Below are 13,569 nucleotides of genomic sequence, written 5' to 3' on the forward strand. Positions count from 1 at the left end.
GACAGGGTTTCCCTCTCCAATTTCCTTAATCCTAAACCCTGGCTCCTTCTTCACAGAACATGTGGCAATCTGAAAATGAACTCACCTTTTGGGATTTGCCATTGCTGGAAATTATGGCCCCTCTATCCCATACATACGCAGGTTTTTGGTTTTGTTTTCCATTGCTAGGGGTTGTACCCAAAAGTGTTAACTCAAAGGTGCTGTACCTAAGAGCATGTAACACCCTCATTCCTTTCTTTTGTTGTTTTTTGGTACCAGGGTCTGAACTTGCAACCTCACACTTGCTAGGCAGGTGCTTACATGGCTGAGCTAAATCCCTAGCCCTCCTTCTTTATTTTTTACTTTTTTCAGCTAGGGTCTCACTAAGTTGCCCAGGTTGGTCTTGAACTCGCAGTCCTGTCTCAGCTTCTTAAGTGGCTGGTTTGGACCTATACCACCATCCCAAATCTTATGTGTCTTTTTAAACTTGCTGTGTCAACCCATGCCGTAGGCCAGAGAGCGGAAGGTTAAATGTCCTTGTTGTGGGGAGGCCCAGGAAGTGTGGACCTCACGGGTGGAAGGTGCATCTCCTTCCTGTTTTGTGACTGCACTGGCTGCCCCAGCTAGCTCCTGTTGTCTGGAGCAAAGCCTGCTGGGATGGTTTCTCTGTGTACTGTGGAAGCAGCACCATCTGCTTGCACATCTGGCTGAGCTCAGTTTGGCCCTTGGCGCCTCAGGGCAGCTGCCATGGCAGGGCAGAGTATGAGTGGTGGCAAAGCTGAGGGCATCCATGGGGCTCCAGGCTGGGATGCAGAGTGGCAGGAAGGTGGCCTGCTTGTTCCAGATTGCCAAACAGGAATAGTTTCCACAGTTGCCCCTTCACCCTCTCTTGTCTCTCCTCTTTTGGGAGTAACACTGGAGCATGGTACACACACTCGTACTTAGGCTGCCAGAGCCTGGCCCCGCTGGGCCATGTCTGTCCCATTCAGAACGGCCAGTTGTTTTGAGCAGTACACTCAAGCACTTTCTTCTGTGTGATTAGCTCATTTAATGTCACCAAAGCTTCTGAGACATTCTGTCCTGGGGACTGCAGGTGAGGAGCACAGTGTGGAGGTTCTGCGTCACTCACCCGGCTCCCCTGAGTTAGAAATCCTGGAGATGGGCTGAGCAGTGTGCTAGTGTGGGAGCCGATTGCCTCTGCTCCACTCCACCTTCCTCCCCTAAGTCTGGGTCTGGCACCCTTGCCCCTCTGCCCTGCGGTTGGATGAGGGCTGAGAGGTGGGGCTTGTCCCCTCCAGGTCTCACATCTGGGGGTTTTAGGAATAGGTCAGGTGAGGGGTACGTGATGGCTGAGTTAATCTGTTACCTCTGAGACTCCTGGACAGGTTTCTGAGTGAATGGGAAGAGCTGGGGCCTTTGGAATTGGCTGCTTTATGAAAACCCTGTGTGTGTGTGTGTGTGTGTGTGTGTGTGTGTGTGTGTGTGTGTGTGTCTGCCTGTCTGTCTGTCTCTGGGTGCATATGAGAACATATGTATGTGTGAATGACAGCAGGGGTATGGGAGCTGTGTGCGTATGAATATGTTAGCATTTACTCACGTGAATGTACACACGTGTGATGTATCTGTACCAGCACTTATTCACATGAATGTACACACATGTGATGTATGTGTACCAGTTTGCACGTGCCTTGCATGAGCATATGTTTATGTGCATGAGAACAAGAATGCATGACAAGCATATATATTCATATTCATGGGCGTGTTTACCAGTGAGTGTGTGTTGGTATTGCATGAAATTGTGAGTATGCAGTATTGTGTTGTAAATAGGCACGTGTGTATGTGTGGCTGAGACATACACAGGTAGAAAGGGCGTGTGTGTCCATATTCATGTTCATACCCCCAAGGGGAGGGGAGGGTGCAGTTTTCTACCTAAGTATTTTGACTGCCTGAGACCAGGCCAGAGCAACTAACTCCCTGCCCCAACGACACCCCTAGCCCTCGTCTCTGGGATGCCATGTTGGGTGGCCACCTGTCCCTGTGGGCCCCTTGCCCCCTCCAAATGAGCTGGCCACCCATCACTGCCTAGGGCTGAGGCGAACCTACCAGGGTGGTCTCTGTGCAGCCAGAACAGTCTCTGTAGACCTCTCCAGGGTGACAGTGTGGCTCCAGAAGCCTTGGAATCGCTGACTCCCTTCCTGGGGGCTGATGGCTGAGGTGGCAGCCCCCTTGGTTCAGAGGGGCATCTGTCTGTAATGAGCAAGGCTGAGTGAGCGGTCATCTGGAGAGCCCTAGCCCCGGGCTGGCACATGGTCTGCCCAACACTGGATGCCATGGTCATCTTGTCTTCAGTGACCCTGCTCTCCTCCTCCCTAGCCACTTCCCTGCCACACACACACTGAATGTGGCAGCTCTGTCTTCTCCCAGCTGGAGTTTTAGCAAGCGTTCACAATGCCCAGGTCCAGTCCCATGCTGCAGGTGCAACCACTCCCTGCCTTTGGGGCCCGCATGGTACACCTAGGAGAAGATGGTAGATGGCTGGGTGACTTTTGAGCAGACCCAAAGCAGAAGAGGGCAAGAACCACCTGGTCCTTTGGAAGAGCATTCTAGGTAAGGGGAACAGACAATGAGCAGGCTTTGGGGTAGCTGGAAGCCAAAGCTCATGGAAGGCTATAGCAGAGTTTGAATGGTTTGTTCCTGCTCAAAGGAGTTATGACCTGTGGGGAGGGGTAGGGCAAGCCTTGAGTTGAGTCACCTGGTCTGACCCAAACTGAAGGGGTTCCCCTGAGCCAGTGGAGTAATAGTGGGCTTTGCGGTAGGCATGGGGCTGGAATCACGACAGCAGTTACTGTGATCCTGGCATTCGAGGGCAGTGGCTTGGACCAGGGAGGAAGTGGACCAGTGATAAAAAGTGACCAGCTTTGGGATCTGCTGTGGCTTGTATATGTAGATGTCCCTCCAAGCCTCATGCAGTCACAAGTGGCTGAATCTAGCTTGTGTGATAGTGGAATTGATTCATGGTGCAATGCTAGGATTAGAGGCACGAGCATTAAGGACTTGAGTGCAATAAGTACCCGGATAAGATGTGAGGGTAGAAAGAGCTGTGCTTGTCTCTTGCTTGCTCTGCTATCTTCTGCCTGCCATGAACTGTTTCTCCTCTGCAATGCCTGTCCGCCATGCCACCCTGCTTAGTGCCAGCTGATGATGGACAGAAACCTCTACAAACTGTGAGCTAAATAAACCTGTCTTCTCTTAACTTGTGGGTGTTGGTATTTTGTCTCAACAATGAGAAAAATAACTAAGAAACTGTTCTGAGAGAAGAAACACTGGATTTGCTAGCCTTCTTCCTGTGAGTTAAAGGGAGGGACAGGCAAGGATGGTGTGTTGCTGCTCTGGGCCTTGGCATTCTAATTTGTACAGAGCTGTGACTGAGTTGTGTGTCATAGGGAAAATACTTCACAGTTCATGGGCTCAATAAATGCAGCAGTTACTATAAAAATGCCTTCCTCCACTGCATGAAATACATGCTCTGCATCTATTCTCTCTTTTTTAATTCTCACGGTCTGGGCAAGTCTGATGGGGTTGCAGTGATGGCGCGGTCTCTGGTTAAGCCAGGGAGAACCACACTGCCTCTTTAAAACAGTTCATGGCAGGCAGCCCTGCCTCAGGACAGCACAGCCACCCTAGTGGTTCCTCCTCTGTGCCTCATGGAAGTATGGGCATGTGGACCTTGTGCAGGCTCGTCCACAGACAGCCACATCACATAGCTCTGGAGACAGCCACTTGCAGATTCCCCATCTAAGGAAAGCAGAGGCCTTGGCCATGTGACTTGGGGGATATGAAGTAGGCGCCATGCAGAGCTGGGGCTTTTCTGGGTTTGTCACTGGGTCACAGTGCAGTATTTGAGGAATACTGCGTGAATCACACTGAGATCCTTCTCCTGATACCTTTGAGCAGGAAGGCAGGGGGCTGGGTACAGAGGGAAGTGGGGGAGCCAGGGAAGTAGGGGATTGCACTCCTACACCAGCCTCTGCCAAACTGGCCATCAGCACCTTCAAGCCTCAGACTGCCAGGAAAAGTACCCCCACCCAATGCCCTGGCCGTGCTGCTGAAGAGCTGAGTCACACTTGGCCTGGTGCAGGCCCTCAGCAGACAGCCACGTGGTGCTCCCAGCGCTGCCACTCAGTGCTGTGACCCACCCAGGTCAGCCTTCCAAGGCCTCACCGTCCGCATCCATCTATTGGAAACAGCATTTTCGGCTTTCTTTGTGTTGGTTGGGCCTTTTCTAGTTGCAAGAAGGTCAGCATGAAGGCGCTATTTGAAGAGATGTTGTGTGAATGTGCCCTCTTCTGTCCCCCTGGGGCTGGAGAATAGGGCTGGGTGATAACAATCAGGTACAATCAGCCCCTGGCCCTGGTGCAGAGACAACATTTTATATGAATGTTTTATACCCTCATGGTCATTGGTATCATCACAACCTCTCTGGAAGGCAGTGGTTTTCCTGGCTTGGAAATGACTCCCCTGGGAAGCTGAGGTTGGTGACCCACAGTAGGGGTGCCTCCTTGGAGTGACTGAAGCCGTGTGTCTGTCCATTTCCGTCCTCTGATGGAGATCCCCAGGGCCACAGCTTGGTCCTTAGCATCAGCTCAGAGGTTGGTGAAATGAATGAAGTTTCACCTCTGAAGAAATGGGGACCAACGATGAGGACAACTTCCCAGACCCTGGAGAAAATGGGCTAGAGAAAAGCTTTGTGGATGTGGTGAATTCTTGAGGATGCGTGGCCTCTGACCCTTGCTGGAATCTTGGGGATGTGGATGGGCAAAGCCAGCTCGCCCGCCAGCGCTCAGGAGTAGCTGCTGTTATTTTTGTGTGCGTCCCACCCACATGTGTTGTTCTTTTTAAAACAGATTTTAGTTTTCAGATACACAGAAAAATGGAGCAGAAGGTAGAAAGATTATCCATATGGCCCTAAACCCCCATCTCAGCCTCCCCCTCTGGAGCACTATGTTTGTTAAAGTCAGTGGACCCCCACCAGTGTGTCACTGTCTCTGAGAATCTGTGGATTCTATTGCAGTTCATTACTGGTGAGCGCATTTTGTAGGTTTGGACAGATGTATAATGTGCTGTATCCGTGTCACAGCATTGTACAGGAGAGTGTCACTGCCCTGACCTCTGCAGAGTGATCCACCTACCTGCCTCTCCCACTTCCTCACCCCTGGCAACTGCTGATCTCTGTGCCATCTCTGTATTTTGCCTTCTCCAGATGTCACACAGTCAGAATCATGTAATGCACAGCCTTCCCAGACTGGCTTACTTTGCTGTGTAATAAGCATTTATGGTTCTTGTGTGTCTTTTCGTGGCCTGATAGCTCACTGTGTCTTAGCACCAAATATAGCCCATTCTGCATGCCTTTAATTGCCTTTTAGAGGTGTGTTTGCAACATTTTCATAATAGCAAAAAATCGAAAATAACCTAAACATTGAACACCGAGCTGTTTAGGTAACTCCTGGGACAGCATGCTGTACCACTGTTAAAAGGACGAGAAGTTTTCCCTTTCTGAAAGAGGAAGATACTCAGAGCATATTGCTAACCGAGGGCAATTGGGAAATGTAGTCATGGGCCACATAATGGGGTTCAGGTCAGTGAGGGCCCATCTGTAGACTGTTGCCTAGTGACATTGTAGCCATCTTAGTCTGTGGAAGTCTACTCTGATACTGGTCTAACTGAATGATGTTTTTCTCCTCATTTTGAGGAGTGCTTGTTATGTTCTTAGCAATATGTTTCTAGCTGGGCATGGTGGTGACTCCTATAATCCCAGCACTAGGGAGGCTGAAGCAGGAACATGACAAGTTCAAGCCCAGCTTGGACAGCTTAGATTCTATCCATCCCTCCTCCCGCTAGAAAAGAGCTGGGGATGTAGTTCATTTGTGGAATGCTCCTAGATTCCGTCCACCAAAGCAAACAAATAAACAAACGTACAAAATTCCTGTCGTAAGCCTCATGTGACTCTGTTCCTGAAACCCTGAATACTCTGATGGGTACACTTTCATTTAGGGTGCATGGCAGAAGTGGAAACCAGTGGAAACCCAGATCTGTTGGCTCTCTGTGTTTTCACCCTTACCCCGCTTGTTAGGTACATGTACTGGACAGACTGGGGAGAGACGCCCCGGATTGAGCGAGCTGGCATGGACGGCAGCACCCGGAAGATCATTGTGGACTCAGAAATTTACTGGCCCAACGGGCTGACCATCGACCTGGAGGAGCAGAAACTCTACTGGGCTGACGCAAAGCTCAGCTTCATCCATCGCGCCAACCTAGACGGCTCATTCAGGTAAGTGCCCAGCGACCCCAGGGCACCCTCTCCTTCTGCACGCAGTTGTCCACATGACATTTTAAAGTCACCCTTCTCTTTTTTTTCTTTTTTTGTACTGGGATTTGAACTCAGGACACTGCATTTGCCAAACAGGCACTGTGCAACTGAGCTATATTCTTGGCCCTGAAGGCCAACCTTAACTCAGGCCCTCGGACTCTAATCTGAAAGCTTAGAGATCTGAGAACTGGACTCCTCAGTACCTGCAGGTGACATAGAGTGTGTGTGCCATACCTGAAATCGTGCTGGGTTTGAGGGTCTTCCTCAGAGGGCAAACCCCATTGTTTTGCTGGTGGAGTTCCTGGCCTAGGATAAGGGGTGTGGTGGGAACAGATGCCACAGGCTTGGGTGACATCACCCAGCAGAATCCCATGGTGAATATCTGCAAGGACAGGTGCCCATTTGACACTGGCAGGTTTGTTCCCTGTCACCCGGGGTGATATATTAAGTATTTATTGCTGCCTTATTAAATACCCCCAAGCTTTGCTGTGACAGTAGATAGGCTTCGCCAGCAACTCTGGCTCATGGTGTGTCCTAAGGTTATGATCAAGCTCTGTAGGGCTTTAGTTCCCTGGAGACTGAGGCAGAATGGTCTGACCCTGAGCTCTCTCCTAGCATTTGGGGCTGCTCGGGAACACACTGTCCCACTGTCCCTAAGAACAGACTCCCCAGGTCAGGGCCTGCTCTGAAATTTGGAAACAGCCACCTCAGAGACTGTGGTTCTTGGGAGCGAGTGGACCTAGCAGTTGTGAAGGAGGAGTTAGGGGCTGGAAAGGCTGTTGGGAGCTCAGAGGATCATGACAACATGAAGGCAGCTAAACAGTGACAGAGATGGTTGCCATCACTGACCATTTGCAGAGACATTTGGCACTTCACGCAGTGCTCCCAACAACCCTGTGAAGTGTGAATTATCATCCCCTATTATGAACGTGCACAGAGGGGTGTGTCAGCTTGTCCAAAGGAACACAGCTAGTCAGATCCTCTTGGTGAGCTGGATTGTTAAATTGTCGCATGTTGTCAGCCACGCCAGATTAGAATCCTACTGCCAGTGTCTGTAATCTCACTAAAGTATGGCTTCTCCCCTGCTGGACTTTGTAAGCACATCTAAAAGGCAAGCTTTGTCTGGCTGGGAATACAGTTCAGTGTTAGTGCACTCGCCTGGCATGTTTGAGACCCTGTATCCCATCTCCAGTACCACAATCCATCAGTCAGTGCAGGCTTTTTTCTCTTGTTGGTGCCAAGTTTAATTCACTCTGAAATATAAACTGTGGGCTCTATAGGAAGCAGCATGTGTATGTGGTCAGATTTCCATTAAGTCGTTAGAGTATCCAGAGGGAGAGCCGGCGCTACTCAGCAGCTCTTTGTACCTAGATGTGGCTCTTCCTTGGCCTTTGCTTCCTCCTGTTTTCTCACTGTGAGGGGTGTAGTGTCTGCCTCTTTGCCTGGAAACATAGGCAGTAGGAGCTGGCTGGGTTTGAGAAGTGTCCATTATGTGCCAGGAAAGGATGGCCGGAGAGGGCCGAGCAGCATGAACACTGATGGTCCTCAAGCCCTCTGAGCGCCCCCAAGCCCTCCTGATGACTTCATCCTTGGTCTCCTGCTGCAGGCAGAAGGTGGTGGAAGGCAGCCTGACGCACCCCTTCGCTCTGACGCTGTCTGGAGACACGTTATACTGGACAGACTGGCAAACCCGCTCCATTCACGCCTGTAACAAGAGGACTGGGGAGAAGAGGAAGGAGATCCTCAGTGCCCTCTACTCGCCCATGGACATCCAGGTGCTCAGCCAGGAGCGTCAGCCTTCCTGTGAGTGCCCAGCAGGTGTCCACCTCTCCACTAGAGACCTGCCATCTGAGCCTTCAGACCAGACAGAGCCCTTGCCTGCAGAACCCCTTGGGTGGGGGGAGGCAGTGGTGCTGGTTGGCCTTGAGGGATGTGTGTGCAGCCAGCCAGGCTGGGGGTGGCAGGCACAGAGCCCCTCGAGGGTCTCGTATAGTTCCACTTCTGGGCCCAGAGGCAGGTGACCCTGGGGCCCCAGGGAAAGCTGCCCCATCTCTGTGGCCCAGGAGAGTTTTTATGAATGAAAAATCATTCTGAGTAGTGGTTCTCACAAGGTCCTGGCCCGAGTCTCTGATGGTGATGCGCAGGCTTCTGTGACAAATAACCAGTGGGTCAGGGTTTTGTGGGCCCTGGAGTTAGAGACTTCTGGCTAAGCCATTGTAGGAGGTTTGAACTTGGAACTTCAAGGTGGGGGCCGAGGGCAAGACAGAGGGGAGAGTGAGCTCTCTGGAGTAGTTTTTAGGCAGAAGTATCATGGTCCTTGCCCCTGCCTTCCCTTGGGACCACACATGCTCCTCAGCCAGCATTACGAGGGCAGAGGTTCACTGCATTGAAGCTGTCCTTCAGCCAACTGTGTTCTGACTGGGGAGGTGCTGAGCCCCGTGTTTGCCTGGGCAGAAGGGGGCAGTTGGCACCTGTAGTGGCTTATTGATTATAGAAAGGTGGGTTCGGGAGGTACCCAGCCCACCTTGAGGCCCCACCAAGGCCCATTCATGGTCACCTGGTGCAGAGCCTGTAGGACCCCAGCACACTGAAGAGAAAGACAGTCTGGGTGACATGCTGTGTGCACCGGAGCCTGCTGTCTTGGGTCCCTGTCACTGCCATACAGCCAGATCCTGAGATTCCGCCATGAGTATGTGAGGGTGGATGTGTTCCTGAAGAAGGTGGAGGTTTTCTTGTTGGAGGAACACAGTATGGAAGGGCATCTGCTTAGGACAGGGCTCATCAGGGCTGGCAAGGTCATGGTTGGTTTTAGAGAAATTGCAGACCAGCTGGAAAGGCCCAAGATGGTGGGTGGTCAGTGGGGAGGTGAGACTGAGGAGAGCCTGTGGAGCAAGGTCCTGGGCCCACCAGAGGGTGGCATTTGGGCACAGGGACATACTAGGGGTTCTCTTGGAGGACAGATGCGACAGGAGGCTGGCCCATTTAGAAACAAAGGGCAGGGAAGTGATGGGGTTGTTGGGTGATGGTGGCATCATGGACCCTGTTTCAGAACTTTTTCTAATGCTGTCCTGTTTTCTGTAGTCCATACACAATGCGAGGAGGACAACGGTGGCTGCTCACACCTATGCCTGCTGTCCCCGAGGGAGCCTTTCTATACCTGTGCCTGCCCCACCGGCGTGCAGCTCCAGGACAATGGCAGGACGTGTAAGGCAGGTGAGGCAGAGGGTGCTAAGATGGAGTGGGGCCCTAGCTGCTGCTCAGTGGCCTGTTCACAATCTTGTGCTCACTACAGCCAGGGAGGCTTCGGGTGTTAGCCGGCCTGTTACCAGTTATCTAGCAGAGAGTAGCTGGGTTTTACAGTCAGATCTGGGCTCTGTTGCCTGGCAGGTGAACAGTCTGAGGCCCAGTCCTAGCTTAGTTGGAGCCTTGTAATGACCAAGTTATGCCACCAAAGTTTCAATAAACACACCCTGAGCACATAGCAATCAAACCCTGAAGGCTCACTGTCACCTGCTTTTAACTGAAACTTACGTTGATTATAAAAACAAGGTGGCATCAGAGGACCCTGTGGGCAGGGAGTGACCCTGGAATCCCGCCTGTGCTCCCTCCTTGTCTGTATTTTCTCCTCAGCTTGCCTGTTTTTCTGCATGTTCACCATCTATGTTGCTTTGAGAGCCCTGCAGGGTGGTTTGTCTTTTGCTTTCCTGCCTTTTGGTATGCATTTTTCCCCGTTGGATGGGGATTTATAATTCATTTTTATCCTTGTATCTCATTTCCGTGGAGTCTTCAGAGTCTTCAGGCCAGAATAACTCCTCTGTGGAAATTTAGGCCCCAAGCGCATCTTTCAAGGGAGTTTCCTTTTGGATGCCCGGAGCTGAGTTGGTCTCCCTCTCCATAAGCAGTGATTTTCCTTGCTTCAGATGTTCGACACCTCGTAGCTGCCTGCGCTGGTCCTTGGGCACTTGCTGTCTGGGCTCCTATCCCTATTACTCTGCAGTGAGGCATCTTTTCTTCCTCTGCGGTGCCAGCTGAGAACTTTGATTTTGGGGTGTCAGGCTGAGGGTGGGCTCTTATGCACACGCATGACCAGGGACAACCTATAGTCTGGGGTGCCCCAGAGCCCAGGGAGGCTGGTCTGGCTGCGGGGCTGGGCCAGTGAGAGCTCAGTAGGAGGTGCCAGGAAAGCAGCCAGTCCTGGGACCGTCCTCCATTTTATGGGGGCAACAGGGCCTCACTAGTAAAATGTGGTTCCTGTATCATCATCCCACTTGGAGGAAGAAGGAGGAAGCCAGGGCTGGCTTCTCAGGCTTCCAACATGGGACGGGCCAGAGGCCGGGATTCTAGTGAGCAGACTGCCAGAAGCACTGTCGAAGCATCCATGTGGGTGGAGGGATTTTCTCCCTTGGCCCCAGCTGCTGCCCAAGCATCCAGGGTCCTGACTCCGGGGTGGTTTCCTGGTCTTTCTGCTCTCAGCAGGTCACGGTCTGTATTTGTGTGCAGCGTCTGGAGACTGTGCGGGTCATGGTGGTAATGGGATCTCTTTTCTGCTCTGTGACAGAGCTTCTGCTTTGGGGGAGGACTCTCCAGCTCTGGATTCGCTGTTTCTCTTTCCCAGAACAGAGTCTTTAGTGAAAGGGGAGTTGGCTATTTTGCCAAAGGAGCTGTCAGCTGCATTGGCTGCTCGGGAAACAGTTGGGAAGTCTGTCCCTCACGGCAGGCTGTACTTTCCCCATAGGGAGAGGGAAAAGCACTATCATTTGGGGCACAGTTGACCCTGTCTTTGTGGTTTTTTCAAAGTAGGACCTTAGCAGCACAGAGTGAGGGGCTTGCTCAAGAAGCCACTTAGACTGAGCCACATTTGCTCATCTGCTCAATCAGTCATCCAGCTATCCAGTGGTTTACTGAGTACCTGCTGTGTCCTGCACTATTCCAGGCACTAGGGTCCCTATGAAGAGCAGTACGGGCACTGTTCCTGCATTTAGAGCTCATAGGCTAGGGCAGGGGTAGGTGGGGAGAGGTGGACAGCCTGCACCACTGAGTGATTTAGAACATGTTGGAGGTCTGGCTCCTCGGTCACCTCGGGCCATCTACAGTTTACCCCTCACCTTACTGGGCAGGCAGGGCTGAGGGAGAAGCTGCCTCCCGGGGGTCTAAGCCAGCTTACCTCATGAGTGACTCAGGCACACCAGGAATTTAGACTGAGCAGGTTAAGGAAGGGTTGAGGCACTGGCTTGATCAGATTAGATGAACCCTCTTATTTCTACATATGAGAAAACTAAAGGCAAGTCTCTAGCCTGCGGTCACTCAGCAGATGGCAGAGTAGGTTCAGGAGGGTGGACTCTCCTAGCTCTCCCAGGACATTGGTGGCTGCTGCCTCTGGTATATATAGAGAGATGATCTGGCTGCCAATGCCTTGTGCCCTGCTAGAGCAAGGCCCAGGCCTCCCACCACACTCCTCAGGGGAGGATGGTTGGCTTGACCTTCTTAGAATTTGACTTCTCTCCTTTCTGCCACCTTCCTGTCCTTCATTGTGAGAGGAGTGGGCTTCAGGGGCAGAGCTGGACCCTGTGTTCTCTAGCCTGTTAGTCAAGATCTCAGTGGGGAAGAGATGGTCTTATTGTTTGGTGATGCCTGGTTGAACCCTGTATTGGATTGGTTGGTGATGTCTGCTCTGGAACAGAGATGGACCTGGCTGGATTAGACGTAGTTGCCATCTCTGCTGCTTAAGGTATCTCAAGCCAGGCTGCACGTGGACGTTTGTGGAAGGAGTCAGCATGTTCAGGGATCCCCCAGAGGCAGATCATACTGTTGTTCCCTGACAGGCACTCATGTGGGCCCTAAGGATGAGCAGAAAGAGTGCAAGCCCTGATAAATTCCAGAGGCACAGCTCAGTAAAGTTGTAAGCTAGAGGATCCTGGAATTTTCCTAGAAGCTTGCTGAGGCTGTCTTGAGTTGCTGCTGGTCCTTCAGGGGTAGACAGAGTCTGGGACTTGCTGTATCTGTTCCCTTGTCTGTGAGGCTGGAGTCACAGACCCCACTCTGCCTGGGGGACCATGAAGGACCCAGTATATTAGAAATAGGGTCCTCAGGGCAGGTTTGTGGCACACAGTTGGTGCATGATATGTAGCACTACATCTACCATCCATTCCCCATTGTCACCATGACCTGGTACTGTGGCTGGCACTGGGCTTGTGAGAGCTGGAGTGGCATTGCTGGAGGCCTGGCTTTGCCTCTTCGAGGAGTCCTGGCAGAGGGACTGTCACTGGGGAACCCTGCAGAGGTACTGATTTCTTTTCTTTTCTCATCCAAAGAAGCACGGCTTTGTGGCTAATATAGTGCCCTGCCCACTCTTTGATTGATGGGGTTCCCACAGCTGAAACCCTGGGGACTGGCCACCTGTAGCTGTGCTCTTTGATGACATGGTGTTCTTTCTGGCCACCAAATTTCAACTCCTTGACCCTAGGTCCAGGCCTAGAGCAGTCCTAGGAAGTCCTGGGAACTCACTGGCCTTTAAGGGATGGTCCAGGGACTAGCCTGTATGATGAGCAGAGGAAAGGAAGTCCTGCTGTGGCAGCCAGAGTTGGGGTAGGAGGGCTCCCCAGAGGAGGTAGCATGGAGGCTGGCAGTGACCTGGAGTCTCTGGCACAGCCCTGGTGGCTCTGCAGTGTGGCACTGACACCACGAACACCTGTGGGGTGGAAGCAGTGGATTAGCAGCATGCCCTGCCCTTCCTGCTGGGAGCTTCTCCCGGCCAGAGCTAACCTGAGCTGATAGCATGGCTTCCGGCCTCCATGAGCAAGGACAGCCAGCTATGGACCAGAATCCCTCAGGATGGCACCCTTCCCTGCTTTCCTAAACACTGTTCTTGCCCCTAGCTGTGCAAGGCACTTTTACAAAGACCCTGTTGGAAAATGCCAAGCATATAAGGGAAAAAAGAGTTTTTGTTGTCATTCAGAGGCCCTGCTTGCTTGGGTGGGAGTGCGTGCCCAGCCAGGCGTCTGCAGTGTGGAGACTTTTGTCCCCAGAGCCTGGGTTTCTCTGCTTTGGCTGCAGACGCCCAGCCTAGGGTGTTATGCCAAAAGAAGGAAAAGTGGGTAGATGAGACAAAAGGGGTGGGCTGGAGTCTCTTTCTGCATGAGAATGGGACTGTTTGCTACCAGCTGATCCCAAGCTGCCTTCGCTGTGGGCTTCCCCTTGATTGGCTGTTTGGGCTGGGTGCTGAC

General features: G+C 52.1%; 1 protein-coding gene across 2 annotated transcripts in view; it reads left to right on the plus strand.

Annotated features, from left to right (window-relative positions):
- The window catches only part of Lrp5 (LDL receptor related protein 5), a 104,806-nt gene that overhangs the window by 31,090 nt on the left and 60,147 nt on the right, over positions 1-13,569 (plus strand). For both annotated transcript variants that reach the window (XM_063227644.1, XM_063227645.1), the window contains exons 3-5: positions 6,110-6,307; positions 7,953-8,149; positions 9,428-9,559. In XM_063227644.1, coding sequence (XP_063083714.1) covers positions 6,110-6,307; positions 7,953-8,149; positions 9,428-9,559 — 527 coding nt within the window. The remainder of the gene's footprint in view (positions 1-6,109; positions 6,308-7,952; positions 8,150-9,427; positions 9,560-13,569) is intronic.

Source organism: Cavia porcellus, unplaced genomic scaffold (assembly GCF_034190915.1).
Source record: "Cavia porcellus strain 051 isolate PalLab524CR breed Dunkin Hartley unplaced genomic scaffold, mCavPor4.1 scaffold_17, whole genome shotgun sequence".
NCBI classification, from domain to species: Eukaryota; Metazoa; Chordata; class Mammalia; order Rodentia; family Caviidae; genus Cavia; species Cavia porcellus.